Source organism: Astatotilapia calliptera, chromosome 9 (genome assembly GCF_900246225.1).
Source record: "Astatotilapia calliptera chromosome 9, fAstCal1.2, whole genome shotgun sequence".
Lineage (NCBI taxonomy): Eukaryota > Metazoa > Chordata > Actinopteri > Cichliformes > Cichlidae > Astatotilapia > Astatotilapia calliptera.
Window position 1 is genome coordinate 32,344,617 of NC_039310.1, and position 20,955 is coordinate 32,365,571.

Below are 20,955 nucleotides of genomic sequence, written 5' to 3' on the forward strand. Positions count from 1 at the left end.
AACCAAACCGGAAGCCGCCCAAGTGGGACTTAAAAATAAAAGCAAAAAATGAAACAATCAGAAAATTGGATAAAATAATCGTTTTTATTTGTTGCAGGAAGGTCAAGGTCAAGGTAACTTTATTTATACCCAAAGGCAAGGTAAATTTGCTTTACAGAAAAATGACAGCATTTGACATCCCTTTAAAAACACACATACCTAGTAAATATATAAACCTCACTGTGGCACATATATAGTAGTTTTGATATTTCGAATCAAAAACAGTTCTTATTTAATTCAGTGACAGCAACGGGGACAAAGCTATTTTTATAACGCTTTGTCCTACATCTCGGAAATAGAAACCTCCGTCCTGAGGGAAGAAGCTGAAATTCACCCCTTAGAGGATGGGAAGCATTTTTAAGGATTGATAAAGCCATCCTCTGTACCTGCTCAGAGTACAGGGAGGCTAAACAAGACTGTGGCTCACCTATCAGACGACTGGACCATCTCACTATCTGATTTAGAGAGTTTTGCTCTGTGACAGAGGTCTGACCGAACCATGCCACCAAACAAAAGGATAAAACAGACTCAATAAAAGAACGATAAAACAAAGTTAACATTTTTTGGTCAATGTGGAAATGAACAAGTTTCCTAAGGCAATAAAGGTGCTGGTGACCCTTTTTACAAACTGATTTGCAATTTTGATCAAAGTTCAGTTTTTCATTGATTATGGTCCAAAGATATTTATATGATTGTACTTGCTCTATTTTCTGACCTTTAATTAAAGTGACTCCGTGCCCATTTTGTTGTTTCCTAAAATCAATCACCATATCTTTTGTTTTAGATATGTTCAGCTGGAGATAAGACTCCTCCCACCACTGAACAAAGTCATCAATGACTGGACCGTGGTTAGTTTCACCCTCTTTCAGTAAGCTGACAATAACAGAGTCATCTGCATATTTAATAATGACCCTGTTTTCATGTCTGCCCTGACACATGTTTGTATAGAGAGTGAATAATAAGGGCGATAGGACGCAGCCTTGAGGAGAACCTGTGGAGGAGAACACTGGGTCAGACAGAACCCCATTTATTCTCACTCTGTGTGACCTGTCAGTTAGAAAATCTAAAATCCAGCCCAATCCGCTGTTTAAACTGCGCCGTGCTCGGACTTTGCTTCATATCTTTACTTAGTCTGTTCCACAGCTTCACTCCACACACAGAGATGCAGAAACTTTTTAAAGTTGTACGGATACGAGGATGTTAAATTTAATTCCCCCTCAAATTGTGTCCCCGTTCCCTTTTAGAAAACAGTTTTAGAATATTGTCAGGAAGCAGGTCGTTTATTGCTTTATACATAATGTGTGCAGTGAGAAAATGAACCAGATCTGTGAATGTTAGAATTGTTGATTTTAAGAATAGTGGATTTGTATGATCTCTGTCAGCAGTTTGATGGATTATCCTTACGGCCCTTCTTTGTAATATAAAGACTGATGATAGCGAACAAGTAAACCTCTGCACAGTAATGCAAACACGGTGCAATCAGGGAACAATAATGTGGAGTGTTTGTGGTCCAGAATGTGTTTTACTCAAGATTGAGACACTTCTTGAAATTTTGTTATGTATTTGATTTATATGAGACTTCCAGTTTAATTTATCATCTATAATCACACCAAGAAACTTATGTTCAAGTACTCTTTCAATTTCCACACCATCTACATGAATCTGCACTTGTGCATTTCTAAGGGAATTCCCAAATAAGATAATTTTAGTTTTACTGAGATTTAGAGATATTTTGTTCCTGTTAAACCATTTTTTAAAATTTTGTACATTTCTGAAGTAACTGTATCCAGCAGCTGCTTTAGATCCCCCCAGAACAAAAACTATTTGTGTTGCCTGCAAATAATACTCATTTTGATATATCAGATGCCTGTAATATAGTTGTTTAGAGCAGCACTGAAGCCCTCATGTGAGTAATTCCACCTTTGAAGAATTTGAAGCTCTGATGCCAGTATGGGGCTTAAACCCACGATGCGCTAACCAGCTGAGCTAATTGGCCAAACAAAACCAACGGCTAAATGAAGCACCTCCACAATCAGAGAAAAAAAGAAGGTTCAAGCTGTTTAGCTGGTGTCATCAGCAACAACATGCTAAGCTAAGCTGACTGCCCAAAGCACCGGTCCTCTTCAGCTAATTCCTCTGGAACCGGAAAATAGCACAAACTGCAGTTCCTGTGATGTCCACCAGAGGCTGCAGCAATGAGCCGAACACCAAAGACTCACATGTCAAATGTGACACTGAGGAGTCAGTCAGTCCACATGATGCACACAATGGCCAGTTTGGCCTAACCTAATATTCTGACGTTGAGAGTTAGGGGGCGGGGCCAGATTAGAGGGTTCACAGATGAAGGTCATCAGCGCAGGTTTGAAACGCTTCACTTCAGGGTCAGTGAGTTTTATTTTGAAAGTGCTGACCGGAAGCGGTGCTGTTCATGACTGAGGAGTGACAGTGTGGGAGCATCCTGACGTCTTCTGTCGGAGCACAAAGTGGAAACGCACCTCCTCCTACTCCTCTTCCTCCTCATGATGCACGAGCACGCGCTTCATCCTCTCAGAGCCGTTTGATTTCATGTCGGTTTGTTTCCGGTTGGGCTCTAACGGAGATCTCTTTTGTCCGATGGCCTCCTCCTCCTCCTCCGTCCTCAGCATCAGCACCACCGCCGGAGGGCCGTCGGGCCAGTCAGGACGGCCGGGATTGAACCAGCAGCAGCTCTGCCGGAAGCTCTGTGAGTAATTCCCTTTAAAATGCGGGTGAGCGCGTCCTCTGGGATGTTTCAGGTTTCCACCTGCAGCCCGAGCACGCGGAGGGTCACTTTGAGCCTGAGCACGAGCCTCAAACATCAGGAAACTGCTGCAGATGTGCCAGATGTTCCAGTAGCCTCTGGCAGCTCCTGCCTTCACGCTAGGACCACAGACTGCGCGCCTGACGCGATTAATGCCGCGGCAGATGGAGACAGCTGGGTGGAGAGGGGGGTGGAGGGTCTACGGGCCAGAGCACAGGGTCGTCTGCAGGCAGCAACCCCCTCCGTGAAATTAGAAATAAAGACAGAGGAGCACCGAAAAGAACAGGGCGCAAAATAGGAAACAGTGAGAAAAGAAGAAAATTAAGACGATAAAAAAAAAAAACAGAAAACCAAACTGTAATAAAAATAATAATAAAAATAATTTTTACAAAAATGTGGAGACATTTGGAGACAAAGAAACTGCATGAAATAAAAATCTAAAAAATATGTCGAGATAAAGACGCTACAATAAAAATAAGAATTAAAAAAATAAAATAAATAAAATAAAAACTTGTAATAAATAAATAAAAACTGCACTTAAAGGAACTGAGTCCGAGGTAATAATAATAATAATAATATTAAAGCATGAAATTCAAAATAGAAGCTAAATACACCAAAAGAATCAAGAAAATAAAAAAAAATTAAAATCAGAAACATATTTTGTAAAAATATTAAAAAATCATCGAGACAAAGAATTATCAGATAATAATAATAAATGCTGCAGTAGAGACAAACGAGCCCATAAAATACTGAATGAAAGCTGAAAAATTACATCTTTCCAATAAAATGCTGAATTTCTCTGATATAAAACTCTTGATTGTTTCAGTTTTTTAAAGGCTCGTCTGCAGTGAACAAACAGGAAGTTCATGTTTGATGTGTAATTTAAAAAAGGAGCTTTCCTTCGGCAGCGACGGCGCATCATGGCGGCGCATCATGGCGGCGTCTTTGCCTGACGAGTTAGCTTAAGCTCTTCCACATCCTGCATGGATTCCCTCCTTACAGGGGACCGGGTTGGACCCTTTGGTGGCCCGGTTACGGCCCCTGGGCCGTATTTTTATTTCTGCAATAAGAAACGTAGCTGATATTTTTACTGATTATAGAACAGCAGGAGCAGCTGTGCATGTCCACTTTCACATATCTGTAGCTCTGACCAGCAAACATGCCCGTGCAGGCCCACAGTGGGTGGGGATGGGTGAACTGTGGGGGTGTGTGGGCTGGTCAAACACTTATCTGTGGGTAAGCCCACTGCAGCCCACAGTAAACCCACATTTATCCGGTAAGACCTGAAACTTGAGCCATGATCTCACAGAGCAGGCAGTGAAGGGTGTTTCCTTGTTGACTTCTGTAGCACCGCAAGTCTCTCTGCATCCAGGAGTCGCCCTCTGCTGGCCACCAGAAGAAATGCAGCTTTCAGCTTTGGCCTGACTTTTTATCTCTGTGCATCCATGTGTTTGGTACCATTTTCACTATGTCTGAGCTCTAGTTTAGACACACTGAAGCCTCCACCGCCTGTGTGTAGGAGGTGGTGGAGGAACAAGCCCTCGTTGTGTGCAGAACTCTGATCTTCAGTGACTTCACTCGTTGATGATTTCATGTCCTCTCCATCTGTCCCCTCTCCCAGGCTGAGGAGGCCCGACTGACCCGTTCATCTTTACCGAGTGCAGAACAGCAGGACCTTTCGTCGCAAGTGGCTTCGCCATGACAGAGCAGAGATTCAGCGACATGACCGGATGAAACCTGAAAGAGCCACGATGGAGAGCAGGAGGAGGCGGGATGTCGACAGGAAGGAGAATTAGGACGGGAACAGCAGCAAAATCCAAAAGCTGGTGTTTTCTTTTTCTGCCCAAAGGTTAGAGGACTTTCTGGACTTTGAGGACGTTCAGCTTCCCGAGAGCCGACGATGTAAAAGAAGACAGCGGTGATGATTGTCCCTCTATAAGCTGCAGCAGCAGATTGTGCAACATACACATGATTGTCTCACAGGAAAGGATCAAAGAGTTCCTCGTCCTTTAGCTGAAATCTGACATCACGCGTCACAAACGCACAGCAAATACGATTGTGTTACTGATACAAAGGGCAACTAACCGTCCTGCAGGTGTTACTCTTTAAAACTGGACTGGAGGAAGTGCTCGGACACCGTGTCAGAGGGAGGCAAACCGTTTTGGGCATCGGGAGTAGATCCAGAGGGAGACCCCATGATGTCTCACCTACACGCCGGCCTGAGCTCGGAGACGACGGAGAAAGCTCGACTGGAGCTGAACGAGAACCCGGACACCCTGCACCAGGACATCCAGCAGGTACACGGCTGCACCACACAGCTGAGTCAGATCAGGCAGGTCTGCAGAGTCAGACGAAGCTCAGGTGATGCTGTATCTGCAAATCACTTCCACCACACTCCTCCATCAGTCACACGGGCGTAGAGACCAGCTGGTGACCCCCAGCAGCCACTGGTTGCTAGGGAAGAGTTTTCCCCAACCAGCTCCAAGTAGATGCACGAGGTTTCTCTGTTCTCGCTGCACGCAAAACCTCCTGATTGCTTTGGTTGCACTTTATGACGTGTCAACAACACTCGGTGGTTGGGAGGCAAAACTAAACTCTGCTGATAGCTTCTTCTTCGGTGGTGTGGGGTCACTGCTGACAGTAGACAGTACAGATGTTTCTCGTCAGGCTAAACCTGTGACGGGAGAATCTGCACCGTCACCTCTTCACACATCAGCTGCTATTACTCACGTAAAACTAGCTGATGGATGGAAACAGACATTGCACTTCATTTTCTTTCAGTTTTCCTTCACAGATAAATTATTATTTTTTATCAAGAGATTCTACAAACTTGTGTACATTGTATGCATCTTACTTTCTCAAACATTTCTTTCCCAATCATTTTTACCTTTTCTTGTTAAACAAAAGACAAATTCAAATACAAAAAACATCATAACAACACACGAACAGAAAATTGAGAAGAAAAAAATGAAGAAAAAATATTTTAAAAATAAATTAAATAAATTAAAATTAAAAAAATGTAATTACAAAAAACAAAAATTAAAATTAAACAATAAAAAAAAAAAAAAAATTTTTTTTCTTTTTTTTTGCCTGTCCCGTTTGGCTCTTTTGCCATCAGAATTGTTGTCTAAAGGCAAAGAAAGATGCCCAACGGATTTACTTTACCAAACTGACCATCCCAGCCTTGCCGTAATGGTCCATTTGATTCACCTTTTATTGTTTATTTTATTTTCACTTGCTGAATACGGGACAGACTTGACTGGGGGAAAGAAAGAGGGAAAGAGAAACAGCTGAGAAGAGGGACGGGGGAGAAGGGCAAAAGACAAAAACCAACAGAACGGGCAGAAAAAAAAATGCATATATCAATCACCTGGATCACCTGCTGAGAAAGAAAAAAGAAAACAAGCAGAAGAGAACAAGAGTAATAGAATAAACAACATCACAATGATATATGGGAATATGACAGTAAATACTAAATGTTAAACATTATTGTGCAGCACATAAGATCAACAGAACACAGTGTGCTTTGAGGTAGGAGCCAAAAAGGGTGTAGTTTGTGGGTGTGATCACCCGTGTGTACACCTGTGAGCATGGACGCGCTTGTTTTTTGTTTTTAAAAGGTTCCTTCATGTAATGATCTGCTAGAGGGTGTGGGGGGGCCACAGCCCCGTCCTCCAGGGCATGAAGCAGGTATGGAGGAGATCAAAACTCCAGACATCCAGAGGCCCCCAGAACACAAGAGACCAAGGAAGACCAACAGAGGGGCAGCCGCGCCACTGTCCCAGAAAGAGCTGAGGAGAGTCCCAGATGAGGGCTCACTCAGCAGCCGCGGAGCAGAAGCCAGGGGGAGTTGCAGTGACGCGCCCGTGAGCTCCACCGGCAGCCAGCCGTGCCTGAGTGACCGAGCCCCAGGCCGAGAGGCCGGGGGCACCCCACCTCCGAAGTGGCCCGAGCGAGCCCCAGGCTCCAGGCCCCGATAAGCAGCCGCCAAGGAGTGAGCCAGTGTGTACCTGGACGCCCATCCCCGGACACAAAGAACCACCAACGCACCGACACCTGAGGGAGTCCGCCACTGGCAGGGGAAGTGGTGGTGGGTGGAGATAGGCCTCCAAACCTTGGAGGGCCTGAGGTGTCCCCAGAGAGGTGGCGTCTGACACCCAACCTGACATATAGACACAGACATACAGGCACCCACAGATACAAACATCCATTCCCACCCTCATGCTCTCATATGCACTCACTCCACACTCAACCAACGTGGAGACAGACATAAAGAGACGTTGTACACACGATCACACTCCCCAAGCGTACTCTACAAACCGGGTCTAGGTACCCTTGCCCCTGGAGGGGGGAACTGCACCCAGACCCAGGTGGTGTTACCCTTTTCCCTGCGGTGGGGGGGGAGGCAGACCGCCCCGACTCCGCAGCAGCAGGGAGGCCCCACACTCCAGACCGCAGTCGGACGGCCAACTCCTCCTCCTAGCCCCCCCGCTCCAGCAGGTCGCAGAGAACGGGGGTGAGAGAAGACTCCAAACCTCCCTCCACCCGCTCATTGTAGTGTTGATGCATGTGTGTTCTAAGGTGCAATTAAAACCCAGGAGGGCTTGGAGCTACCTGCCAGAGAGCAGCAGGTAAGCGCATAGTCCCTCCTGTTAGCCCTCAATGTCTACGTGTATTTAAAATTGAGAGGTGGGCAACGATGCCAGGGGTGGGGTGTACACCCTGATGGTAATTTGGATTCCGTTAACGTGCCCACCCCCAAGATCCTATATGTATGTGTAATGAGAGTGTGAGTAATGTGAATGTCTAAGTTGTGGGATAAAATTGAGGCAGAGGCAGCCAGAAGAGGACGGGGGGGGGGGGGGGGGGTAGCCTCCTCTGCACCCTGGTGACATACCCCTACTCCAAGGCCCTGCATGTGTGGGTGGTTGTGGTGGAGCGGGAAGAGGGAGGCAGCTGGAGATGGGGAGGGAAGGAAGGGAGGGGCAGGTAACCCCTCCCTGGGGCCAGCTCCCCCGCTGACCCCAGTAGGCACCCCCATACTCCGCGACCCGCCAGGGAAAGGGGGCCCAGGCCCATCCAGACCGGGGCCCAGTGCAGCAGCGCCTCCCGGCCCCACAGAGCCCGGGACAGTCCACCCAACCCCACCACAGAGAAAACTGCACCCACCCCACCATCCACTCATCTTCCAGACTACATAAGACAATAAACACCCAGGCTGAGATCTTCCTCCACCTCTCCTGTATCTCCCCCTCCTGCAGAGAGTTCCTGAGGAGAGGAAAGCTCCTGCAAGGTGTGACAATCTCCCCCACCAGTTGAAGAGCCCCCCAGGTGGCTCGATGCACCGGCGGCACCCTGCTCCAGGGGTGGGCCCCCATGCACCCACCCGCCCACAACCCCGGCAACACACCAACCAGGACCCAAGCCCCCGAGGCCCGGCCCGGGCCCCAGCCCAGAGACGGAGCGCCCCCAGAACCTCACGCCCATCCCGGACCCACCCAGGGGCAGCCAGGCTACCAGGTCAGTAACCCACGTCCGTCAGCACAGACCCTCCCCTAGCCCCGCTGCACGCAGCCGCGAGGAAACAGTCACCTGAGAGCCAACAGAGCCCCTAACCGGACATGACCGCTACCCCGGGTTGAGCCCCCCAAGGAAGATGCCTCCGGGGAACCCCCCGACGCCCTAAGCCTGTCCCTACCCCCACACCAATCACAACAGTGAAGGCGGGACCAAACTATGACCCCCCACCCCCACTAGGTGATGGAGCTGATCAAAGGAGCCTAGAGCAATTGATCTGATGTGGTGGCAGAGGCTGTATCAAGACTAATGTAATCTAATAGATAATTTCTATATTGGTTAGAATTAAGATTATTTTTATTTTTCCAGTTCATGAGGACTGTTTTCTTGGCTATGCATAGGGCAGTGAAAACCATATGGGCGATATTCTTTTCTGAAGTGACATTATCTAAGCTGCCCAACAAACACACTAAGGGGGAAGTTGGAATGTTACATTTCAGACACTTCGATAAGTCTTCACATATCTCGCGCCAAAACTTCTGAACTGGTGGACAGAACCAAAGAGCGTGGATATAATTGTCCGGTGAATTGGTTTGGCAGTGTGAGCAGTTGTTGGTAGACGTAAAGCCCATCTTGAACATCCGATGACCTGTATAGTGCACTCTATGTAATATTTTGTATTGAATTAATTGAAGACTGGGATTTCTAATTAGATGAAAGGTTTTTAAGCAAATCTGAGACCAGAAGTTTAGGTCTAAGTTAACTGATAAATCCGCTTCCCATTTTGCAATAGGAAGTGATATTGATTCATCTGTTTTAGAAAGCATTCTGTATATTTTGGATAGTAATTTGGGGGGTTTAAGAGTAAGAAATTGAACCACACTTGGTGGTGTTTGTAGTTCAACTTGACCCGGTTTAAATTTCTTTTTTACTATGGATTTAATTTGTTGATATTCTAAAAATCTTTTCTTGTTGATCCCATATTTTGTAACTAGTCCGTCAAATGAAATAAATTCTGTTCCTTCTAGTATATGTTCTAAATATTTGATTCCTTTATCACTCCAATCTGAAAAGTTTATCATATTATTGTTTTGTAATATGTCAGGGTTGTTCCAGATAGGTGTACGTTTGCATGGGATTAATGAAGACTCCGTCAATTTTAGAAACTCCCACCATGCTGTCAGAGAAGAGCTGATGTTGATGCTTTTAAAGCATTCATGTCGTTGGATGTTTGAGCTGATAAATGGTAGGTCTGAGATCTCTAGATTATTGCAGAGTGCTTGTTCTACATCTAGCCAAGGTTCATCTAAGAGGGTGTGTTTTAGCCATCCTGAGATAAACTGAAGCCTGTTGGCTAAGAAGTAGTGCTGAAAGTTAGGCAGTTCTAGTCCTCCTTTATCCTTGGTCTTTTGTAGTGTTTTTAAGCTTATACGTGGGGGTTTATTTTTCCAAAGGAATTTGGACATACATGAATCTAGAGATCTGAACCAATCTTGTGGCGGTTTAGTTGGGATCATTGAGAATAAATAATTTATTTTTGGTAAGACCATCATTTTTATAGCGGCAACCCTTCCCATGAGTGATATGGGTAGACATTTCCATCTAGCCAGATCATCTTCTACCTTCTTTAAAAGTGGGATATGGTTTAATTTAGTTAGATCTGCAAGCTTGGGAGAAACATTAATACCTAAATATTTTATATTTCCCGATTGCAGTGGTGTAGAAGAGGAATTATGGAGGGAGCAATTAATCGGTAGGACTGTAGATTTTGACCAGTTAATTGAGTAATCTGATATTCTTGCAAAAGAGTTTATCAATTCAATCACCCCAGAGATATTGGTTTGTGAATTTTGGAGAAAGAGTAACACATCATCCGCATAAAGGCTGATTTTATGTTCCACGTTCTTGCATTTTATGCCCTTAATTACTGAATTCTGTCTAATTGCTGCTGCTAGTGGTTCAATAAAAATTGCAAATAGTGAAGGGGAGAGTGGGCATCCCTGCCTGGTGCCCCTCAAGAGACAGAAGCTGGAGGATGTCTGGTCATTTGTTCTAACACAAGCTGTTGGGGAGTTATATAATATTTTTAACCAGTTTATGAAAGAGGATCCAAAACCAAATTTGTGTAAAGTTGCAAATAGAAATTTCCAGTTAACTCTGTCAAATGCTTTTTCTGCGTCTAAAGAGAATATTGTAGTTTCTAGGTTTTTACTGTATGAATAGTCTATCAAATTAAGTAATCTACGTGTATTTGTTGATGAGTGCCTACCTTTTATGATAATAAATAAATAATAAATAAATAAATAAATAAATAAAAATAAAAGAAGGGGGGGGGCTTAAATCCTGTGCCTTAAAAAAGAGTAAATTTCAAATTCTTTTCAATCTAGTCGCAGGTGGGTAAACTGCATCGTTCTAACTACTAGAGAAAAGATCTGAGATATTCCACAAACAGTGTCCACTTGTGGATGCATTTTGCAGAACTACCCGTCACTGTGAGTGAGATCGTCTCCGCCCTCGAGGATGTCTGGACACCATTAAGGCATTTTGATGCAGATGGAGGCGATTTCCAAAGAAGTCAAATACAGCCAAGCCAAGATCTCAGTTTGCTGGGGAGTCATATTAAGAGGGTCTGTGGAACTCCAAATATGGCAGTCAGAGGGTCTTCTTGGATCTGAATTCCAAAAACCCTGAAAGTACGGAAAAGAAATCACAATGTGTTCAAACTTGGACAGAAGAAAAACACACGGCTTAGGTTGCAGGAGGAGGTGTGACATCTGTCCATCGGTCTATAACTGAAGAAAACTTTAGATAAACGTTTATTACCTTAAACTGCATAAGCTGTAGCACAAGGTGTACTTGAACGCGTGATGAGATTCACTTTATCCCACCACGATTCAAACAGTTCAACATCTAATTTTGTTCTGATTTTACCTGATGAATCAGATTAGAGGAAATTCAAATGTTTCTAAGCTCAAGACGTTTTATGAGGACTTAAAAAACGTCAAATTTATGACTGAAGTTTGACACTTTGTGACCAAAAACAAGTCAAAGGATGAATGAAGCATGACGACGATGAATGAATATAATTCACTGACATAAACAAACGTCCTTTAAGTCATGTGATCAGTGTCTCTGCTGCCTTTTATGGATGCGTAACGAGTCTGTTTTATTAAACCCGTCTTTTGTGATGTTTGTCTGACTTCCTGTCTAAAGGTTCGGGACATGATCGTGACGAGGCCAGACATCGGTTTCCTGCGGACGGACGACGACTTCATCCTTCGCTTCCTCCGAGCCAGAAAGTTCGACCAGATGGAAACCTTCAGGCTGCTGGCCCAGTACTTCCAGTTCAGACAGCAGAACCTCGACATGTTCCAGAGCTTCAAGGTCCGATTCTGTGTTTTCAACAACAAGCCATCAACTGTCTTTTTCAGGAGTCGTGTCTGCTGTGTTGTCCCTGACCGGGGGAAACTGTAACCCCTGCAGAGGAATCGGTGTCCTTTGGTTTGGATGCGTTGGTGCTGTTCAGGGAAATATTCCGTGTTGCATCCTTCCCACATCTCTGACGGTCACTCCTCATGTCCACAGAGAAATATTCACACGCTGATGAGCTGAGAGAGGCGTTCTTGGTCTTATTCCTGCAGTTGAAACAGTTTGTGACACCAGGAAGTCTGCAGCAGCTGCTCCTAACTCCTAACTGTAAAAAAGAATAAGGGAGCCGATTCCCAGCATGTGGGGGCTGCTTTGGTCTGTGATGTGTACGATGGGAATGTTGCTGAAGTGAAAGACGGACGCTTGGCTGCTCTAACACGTGTGCGCGTTTGTTGTCAGGTGGATGACCCGGGCATTAAGCGAGCGCTGACGGACGGATTCCCGGGCGTGCTGGAGACTCCGGATCAGCACGGCCGGAAAATCCTCATCCTGTTTGCTTCCAACTGGGACCAGAGCAGGTGAAACACACACACACACACACACACACACACACACACACACACACACACACACACACACACACACACTCACACACTCACACACACACTCACACACACACACACACACACACACACATTGATAAATATATTCTTTTCAAACACATTTGGAAAAACACCAGCGACCTGTAGAGAAGCTTTTGCCAGCTTCCAAGAGAGCAATTGAAGCAACCACCAATGAGAGAGCAGCATGCTGTTGACATGTGACTTGGTAGCGAGTAGCCGTCAGGTACAAAGTGACGGACAGCGCCGTTCCAGCACTGCATTAAATATTCATTACATCGATTTGTATAAATCACCTGATTGTTGAATGTTGGGCTTTACCTTCGGTGCAGCGTGAAGTGCTCTGCAGTATGAGGTAAAGATCCGACCGTGCTCAGCACGCCGGCGCTGAAACTGAATCGAAATGAAACACAGCTTCACACTGACCGTCAAACCTGACAGAAGCTGATGTCAAAGTTTTGTTTCGAAGGTGCAAACGCGATGAAAAAAGCTCACGTCTGCAGCCTCTCTCTGCAGGTAGACCGTTTTGGTTTTCAAAATAAAAGCAGTGACTTCAGACTGTAAATCTTTGCTTCAAAGCGAGGCCCAGACTCGCCGTGATGTACGTGCGCACCCACACGCGCTCAGCCGTCACCGCATTGATCCAAAACACAAAGAGGCGAATCATGAGTCACTGCTCCGACTAAAATAGAGCTCGGAGCTGTGGTTAAAGGGCCGTCACGCTCTCCGCAGCCATCGATCAGCTGCTGATTAACACCCACGCCTCCCTCTGACAGGAACTCCTTCACTGACATCCTGCGGGCCATCCTGCTCTCTCTGGAGGTCCTGATAGAAAACCCGGAGCTCCAGATCAATGGCTTCATCCTCATCATCGACTGGAGCAACTTCTCCTTCAAACAGGCGTCCAAGCTCACGCCCAACATCCTCAAACTGGCCATAGAAGGCCTCCAGGTAGCCCCGCCCCCCATCCTCTTCTCTGTCTGCGAGGTTCACATTGAAGACGATGTGAAACGACCTGCTCTGCTCTCCTTTCCTCAGGACAGTTTCCCGGCTCGCTTCGGAGGAATCCATTTTGTGAATCAGCCCTGGTACATTCACGCCATGTACACCATCATCAAGCCGTTCCTCAAAGACAAGACCAGGAAGAGGGTGAGCTGGAGTTCCTGCGCCTGTTATTCTGGCACTAATGTCAGACGTTACGAGGTTAACCTTCTCGCTCACTGTCCTCAGATCTTCCTCCACGGCAACAACCTGAACTCGCTCCACCAGCTCATCCATCCCGAGTGTTTGCCGTCCGAGTTTGGTGGGACGCTGCCGCCGTACGATATGGGCATCTGGGCGCGAACGCTGCTGGGACCCGACTACAATGACGAGACCGAGTACACGCTCACCTACGACGCCCTGCACGTCAGGGAGAACTGTGGAGGAGGAGGAGACAAGGACATGATGAAGAGGTGAGGATGAGCGAAGGGGCCGATGCAGGAAGTTAAATATTTGATTTCTTTCTTGAAACATTTACAAAATCTGAACTCACAACAGGAAAACACAAATCTGACCACAATACTAAACAAGGCTGACTCACTACACAACACAAAGAAACACAATCTAAGATGTGACGCGTCACAACATGAAGTAAAACTCACAGAAACTAGAAACTGTTACAGTTCAAAGTAGGTCTGATACATTTATTCTGATATTCTCGTGAAATGTTTCTTAGCTCGGTGTTTTTAAACAGATAAACCTGTAGAAAGGTACGCGCTCCGCCCCCAAACCCTCGCCATCGATGGGTCACCGGGTCGATCCTGAGAAGTTACGGATGACACGGCCTCATTTTAAATCTAAAAAGCTTCTGCAGCTCACCCAAGGCTTAAACCTGCTGCCATCTTAACGAGCTGCTCCATCCACAGAGTGTAAATACACAGCGCTGTGAAGCTAACTGCCCCCAACACTAATAACTGGGTGCTCCGCTGAATCCGATATAGTATTTTTTAATCAACACAACTGTTTTTTAAATATCTTGCTGCATTTTGTATAAGTTCATACTCAAGTTTAAAACAACAACTACACTAAAGCTATTCTGTTATACCTGTATACAAAAAAAATATTTCATAGTTCAGCAATACTGATCAATCTAATAAACTTAGACCTACACCATCCTCCCTATTCTGGTATTTTAAAGAGTACTTAGCGTAAATATTAAGCAGCCTAACTAATAGGGTTCCAACTCCCAGCAACAACAAAAATAAATAAATAAAAAATAGGGAACCACCCCTCACGCTCCACCTCATGATGCTTAATCGACGTAATCAACCTTAATTTGATGCAGTGTGAAAAAAAATGCACAGAAATCAATTATTTTTCAAGAAATATTAAATAGATTCAACATCTTTCTTCAACAAAATTGCAGACTGCACAGATGGTACCTTCCCAAAGGAAAAAGTACTATAGCTTACTAGGGTATATATATTAGACTTAACAGTTACTATATACAGTAATTGACTTCTATTCATTTTACATCAAATTAAAACTTTGGGTGTCAGATAATTATTTATTAAAAGCTCGACATTTTAAATGAGAATAAGAAAGAAAAGTATGTCTTTGTGCCCCCTTTTCCCTGTTAATGCCCTATCGGCCCCCCTGGCTAAACTTTGCTAGATCCGCCCCTGCACAGTTACCAGCGTCAGCTACGTAGAAAAAGATCCTGGAGTAGAAAGTAATATTAAATACATTCTAACAACAGCTGATCAAGCTTAAACGTGCTGCTGTTGTTCAGCCGCTGGTTTCCTCTTTCTGGTGCAAAGTGGGCCAAAAACAAACAAGAGACACGGACTCGCCACAGAAAAGCCGATCAGCTGATCGTTAAGCAGTTTCATGATTGAAGTAGCAGCCGGAGAGCGAGAGGCAGTCGCTCGTTAAGCTTAACGTGGGAATGCTTTACAAACATTCAGAGATGGACTTACACACTTGCTTTACTTCTCTCGGGATAACTTTGTCGGAGATGAAATGCCGGGTTGCTAGCGAAGCTCCAAATGCTATCCAGACCACAGACAGGTCCCACATGCCACAGCCGCTCTATCACGTGATGCATACTGCTCCGATGTGCTAACGTTCTGAGGTGAGTTACGGCGTGTTGCAAGTTTTGTGAGGTGCTTTCGTGATATTTAATGGATCGGATTACATTTTTTATTTTTCTCCGATATCCGATCCAGTAATTTAGGTCAGTATCGGACCGATACCGATACGTAATATCGGAACGGTCCATCTCTAATATACACACACACACACACACACATATATATATATACAGTCTGTATTCTGTTAGCTTGCTGAATCAGTGGGATGTCCATCTTTCATATACAGTCTGTGTGCTGGTCATCTCATGGGAGGAGTTTGTGTTTCAGGTCTCAGTCGGCGGTGGAACCAGGAACTCTGCGACAGACGGACAGAGAGACCAGCACACCGCTACTGGCCCTGGACTGAACGCACGCGCACACACACACACACACACACACACACACACACACACACACACACACACACACACACACACACAGTCTGACCTGTCTCTGAGCCGTCTGAGCCGTCTAATGCCTCTCAGCTGAGCCTCTCTCCAGCCAGCAGTATCTGTCCTGATGTTCACAACAACAAACAGCAGCAATACAAACACACAAATCAAACGTGTGTGTGTTTGTGTCATCGCCTGTTGTGCACCAGCGGCGTTTATCTCATGACTTCAGATACGCGACAGGATGAAGTTTCTGTGAACAGAGTCAGAAACAAACAAAAAGGGCCAAATGTGACAGAGTTGAAACTTTATGTAAAACCTCACAAAGACGTTGCTATGGAGAAACAGTTACAATTAAATTTAGATTTGAGAGGGTTGCACCAACAAGGTTCATTTAAACAGAGACAACATTCAGTCACAACATTAAATCCTTCTGTTATTTAGTTTTCTCACAAAGAAAACTACTGTTCCCATTTTGCTTCCAGGGATAAAAACAGGAAGTACAAGGTTGCCATGGAATCAGTCCAATAGCTGAATTCAGTATTAGCAGTTACTGTTCGCAGTGTGTGCATAAATGTGCAGGTAGCTGTTGCTGGGTTACTGCGATACCGAAGGAAACTTAAAATCGTGCTTATTTTCAAGGAAGTTCTGCAGACAGTTATTTTCAGATTGTTTTGGTCGTTTATCCAAAAAGCCAAACATCGTCGTAGCGATATGTGAGTCACTGCTGCTTCACGTCTGTGTTTCATCGAGTCATAACTCGAAAAGCTTTTTATGAGCAATAATGCACATTTGTGCAAGTTAATTAAATTAGCAGCGTTATATCTGGATCTTTTCTGGGATTTCATCAAATAAAAGCAAATGTACTTTATAATTCACATGTCAGTTTTTCTATCACTGAACAGATCTGCGACGTGTCTGAGTAACAGTGGAGATAAAAACGAAAATATGAGACATTTTTAAATGTTTTAGATCACATTAAAGATTTATTATCGCTAAAAATCTACATAGGGTTATTATATTTAGCACATAAGATATTTTTGTAGTGTAGCTATTAAATGTATTGCTAAGCTTACACCCACCCATTTGTTACTGCTGCAGTATACAGCTGATAGTAAATTAAACAACTCGAAATCTTTAATAATATCAAGAATAAAATAGTGTTTTAATTACATAATAATTGAACATCTTGGGTTTATTGTTGACATCACTGCACGTCTGAATCTTTAAGAAAAAGCCTCTGTGGCTTCTCAGCAGCTAAACAGATAAATGCTTCCCTCTGGAGGTGGTGGAGACCAAAAACGGGGCAAAAAGACACCCAGTACTAAATTGATGGCGTGGAGACAGATACCAGTTCAGATGTCTGAAATGCAGAGCATGCTCTGCTGCCCCCCAGTGGGGCTGCAGTAAAAGCTGCTTTAAAGAAACATTTTGAATAAATTTAAAGGCGAGTCTGTGTTTAAAGGAAATCCTTTTTGGTGAAACCCAACCTTCAAACCTCTGAATGTGAAAATAAACTTTTAGTTTTTATGATCTTTACCTAAATATGAATGAAAACTGTTTAATTTGAGCCAAATCTTTCTGCAGCTTTGGGAAAATCTCCGTAGGAAAGAAAGTAAGTGCAGGCGGGAACGTTCCCGCGGCTCAGCCAGCGAGGCTGGCGTGAAGGAGACTTCACTTTGGTAGAATAGTTTCACCTATTTCCACTTTGCACAGGCATTTCAAAATAAAAGCTCTGGATCACATGCATGGAATGATTTTGCTGTGGAGAAACCACAGGATGCCAAACTCTCACCTTTAACCTCTCCTGCAGTGAAGGAAAACATTGTTTGTTGTTTTTTAATCTAATGTATTTGAAGATTGTATATTATTATTAATATTATTGTTATTAGTATTATTGCACTGCAAAAAAGTGACACACCGGGCTAAAATGTTATCCTGAGATTTTTGAAGTCGATTCACTTCCTGCAGCAGAGAAGATTCAGGTTTCAGTTTAACATGCAGGTCGATGATTTTTCTCTGGACATACCGTCGAGTATTTGTAAAAAACACAACGGTGACTTTGTCAGATTTTTTTGCAGTGTGTACGATTCGTCATCAGGGCTACACCCGATCTCCACTCGACTCCAACGTAATGTATTTCCTTTCAATGAATGTAAAGAAGTAAACATTTACACCAAAACTGCTCAGTGTGCTTTATTTTGACAGTGTGTCTTTTATTTTGAAGGGTCGACTGAATTATTTTTGGCTGTAAACCCGACTTTTTTCCTTCTTTAGTCATAATAAGGTATGTGCCGTTTGTACGCCTGGCTAACGGGGCTGGAGAGCACAGGCTTCACAGCCTCCAGGTTTCAGTCTTTTCAGGATTAAAATAATCCCGTGACGGACGAGCTGGAGCACAGCACGAGGAACCAGAGCCAGCACACCTTCAAACACTTTCGCCGCCGCCGTAAGATCAGCTGAAGAACAAAGGAATGGAAGAAAGTCAGACGAACAAACAGAATCAGAGACTTGTTCATGTTTTTATTGTTTTTATTTTTAATACAAATATAAATCCTCTTCTGTGACACCCCGCGTGACCGTGTTATTGTGCAAAAGTGATGAAAGAGTGAAATTAAAAACCCGCCTGGATGGAAAATAAAATGCATCGTGGTCGAGCTAAAGTTAAGGCTTCTTGTTTCACGCTGTTACTGAGCTGCTTTGAATCCACTCGACGGACGTTTTAGTGTTTTACGTTGAGCACACACACACACACACACACACACACACACACACACACACACACACACACACACACACACACACACACACACACTCTTTTAGTTTCGTGTCTTTCTTCAGAGCAGAACGATCTGTAATGCCGCGGCGATCCGGTCCGTTCCGGTTTAATCGAGTACCGTATGAGTTCAGTTTGATGGCAGTCAGTAGTATGACCCCGAACAACGACGCGTCCATCCTTCAGGCTGATGTTTGGTCCTTCGACCGTCTTTAGTAGTTTATCCACACGCGAGCAAACAGACACCTCAGCCCGGCTCACACAGACTGTCAGTGTTTGCAGCTGTTTGAACCACAGAAGAAGAAGAAACCCCGCCTCCATCCTCTCCTGCGATTCGCCCTCCCGCCACCGCCTGCCGGTTCTGGCCGGTCTAAATCGGGCTCAGAGTCTGGCGCTGGTGCTGCGTTAGCTCCGGGTGCCACACGTCCACGATGAAGATGAGGCGGTAACTGTCGGCTTCCTGCCAAACCTCGTGCTCAAAGGAGTCGTCGAAGATGAGGACTTTACCTTCCTCCCACTCCCTGCGGACAAGGACGCAAAAGAAGGGTTTACAAGAGTTTCCTCAGCAAAACAGAAGGAAATGAGGCAAGGTGATGAGGAAATAAGAGAAAGAGGTGAAACTAGGAGATGAAATGAGGACATAAGGAAATGACAAGAAGCACAGGAAGGGGAGAAGGTTACAAGAAAAGGAAACAAAGAGGAAATAAAGAAAGAGACAAGTGGGGAGACACAGGGCAGAAGGAAGGAAGCAAGGGAGGACTCCACAAGGAGAAGAGACATGCAGAGAAGAACCAAACACAAAAGGTAAGGAAAGGAAAAGAGAAGGAAACAAAGAGAGGAAAGTAAAGATGACGAGACAAGAAAAGGAAACATAAAAGGCTGAATTGAGGGGAGAACAAGAGAAACAGCAAGGATAGGAAACATGGAAAAGAGACAAGGTTAGAGAGGACAAAGAAGGAATTAGGTGACAAATCAAGGAGAGGAAAGAAGAAAAGGAGGCAAAACGAGGAGAGTAGGAAGACATGATGAAGGAAAAAAGGAAATGAAGAGAGCCGAAGAAGAGGTTGATGATGGAGGAGGAGGACGGGAGCGATGGAGGCGGGCGGCGCACCGCGTCTCGTTGGTGCAGCGGATCTTGCAGCCATGTTTGGGGATGACGAGGCCGAGGTGCATCCTCAGCCGGCAGTTGGTCGGCCCGGTGTGCGGCCACACATGAGTGCCGGGCTGCATCACCGAGAACTTAATCTGCACGGAGACAGGAAGAGCGGATCAAACACGGCGAGTGGCCTCAGACCGTGAAACGCTGCGAGAAATCACATTCATGGCACATCTGCACAGCTGTTCCTTCAGGATTAACCTTCACAGCTTAGAGTGAAGACACTCTCCTCATCCTCAGAGCACACGCTGCAGAGGACACGCCCCTTCCTTCGTCTTCACACCAAAAGCTTTTTATTCTACGGCGAGCCAACAGCGTCAAAATTCATCTCATTGGTTTTTCCCTGGCGTCTGCTGCTCTCTATCGCCCCCTGCTGTTTGTAAATGTCATCCTAAGCCCTGCCTGACCTTTATTAACAGGGCTGCACATAAGTGGTCTGCAGGTGTGCATTCGCAGTCAAAATAAAAGACGCACCAGATAAGAAGTAGCAGCGCGTGTTTGCGTGCATATAAAACAGTGTTTTTGTCCGCTGCTGTGGGATTCTCACGGCACATTCTGCACCACATCCCTGTGCGTTCATCACTTCTTTGAAGCCAGCTCACCTATTCTGACAGCGAATGCGCACCTGCGGACCGCTTATGTGCCGTGTTTATTAAACCTACGAGAGGAACACAAACTGCACTTCTACTAATGACCACTTGGGGCTCCCACAGTGAGTCTGCCTGTTAAAATCCCAAACTTCACCGCAGAAATAACCGTGTTTACAGCCTGTACCTGTCCTCGCTTGCAGCCCGTCGCTTCAGGGAACCTCTCCAGCAGTGCGCAGGTTTTCGGGACACCCTGACAGGCGTTTCCAACTTTTCTCCCTGAACGTGAACACAAAGGAGAAAAGACATTGTTGATAAACACAGTAACACAGCTGTTAGTCACATCTAAAAACTGTAAAAAACACAAACGCCCTGATACCTCCCACAGACAGAAAAAGGGGACAGTAACACCTGTAATAAGAGGCAGGACAACACCTGATGGACTATAAAATATCTCCCGTGCACCTTGTTGCCAGAGCGTGTACTGGCCCCAGTCTCCTTTCTCCCTCAGGTTTTCCTCCTCGGGTACAAAGTGTCTGGTGCTTTGGTCCAACACAGCCAGAGCCTCCTCCCTGATGGTCTTCCAGTTCCTCTCCAACACCTGAAC

General features: G+C 45.1%; 2 protein-coding genes across 8 annotated transcripts in view; one reads left to right on the top strand and one right to left on the bottom strand.

Annotated features, from left to right (window-relative positions):
- Positions 1-1,774: 1,774 nt before the first annotated feature.
- Positions 1,775-18,011, top strand: LOC113029585 (clavesin-1-like). Its single transcript, XM_026180549.1, has 8 exons — positions 1,775-2,761; positions 4,440-5,115; positions 11,549-11,719; positions 12,164-12,282; positions 13,101-13,275; positions 13,363-13,473; positions 13,555-13,778; positions 15,726-18,011. The coding sequence occupies exons 2-8, from the start codon at positions 5,014-5,016 to the stop codon at positions 15,802-15,804; spliced, it is 981 nt and encodes a 326-aa protein (XP_026036334.1). The 5' UTR covers positions 1,775-2,761; positions 4,440-5,013; the 3' UTR covers positions 15,805-18,011.
- A 336-nt stretch (positions 18,012-18,347) lies between these two features.
- The window catches only part of unm_hu7910 (un-named hu7910), a 45,725-nt gene continuing 43,117 nt past the window's right edge, over positions 18,348-20,955 (bottom strand). For all 7 annotated transcript variants that reach the window (XM_026180490.1, XM_026180484.1, XM_026180488.1 and 4 more), the window contains 4 exons: positions 20,814-20,949; positions 20,536-20,627; positions 19,717-19,850; positions 18,348-19,126 (listed from right to left, as the gene is read on the bottom strand). In XM_026180490.1, the coding sequence (XP_026036275.1) occupies positions 18,976-19,126; positions 19,717-19,850; positions 20,536-20,627; positions 20,814-20,949 (513 nt within the window). In that variant the 3' untranslated portion in view covers positions 18,348-18,975. The remainder of the gene's footprint in view (positions 19,127-19,716; positions 19,851-20,535; positions 20,628-20,813; positions 20,950-20,955) is intronic.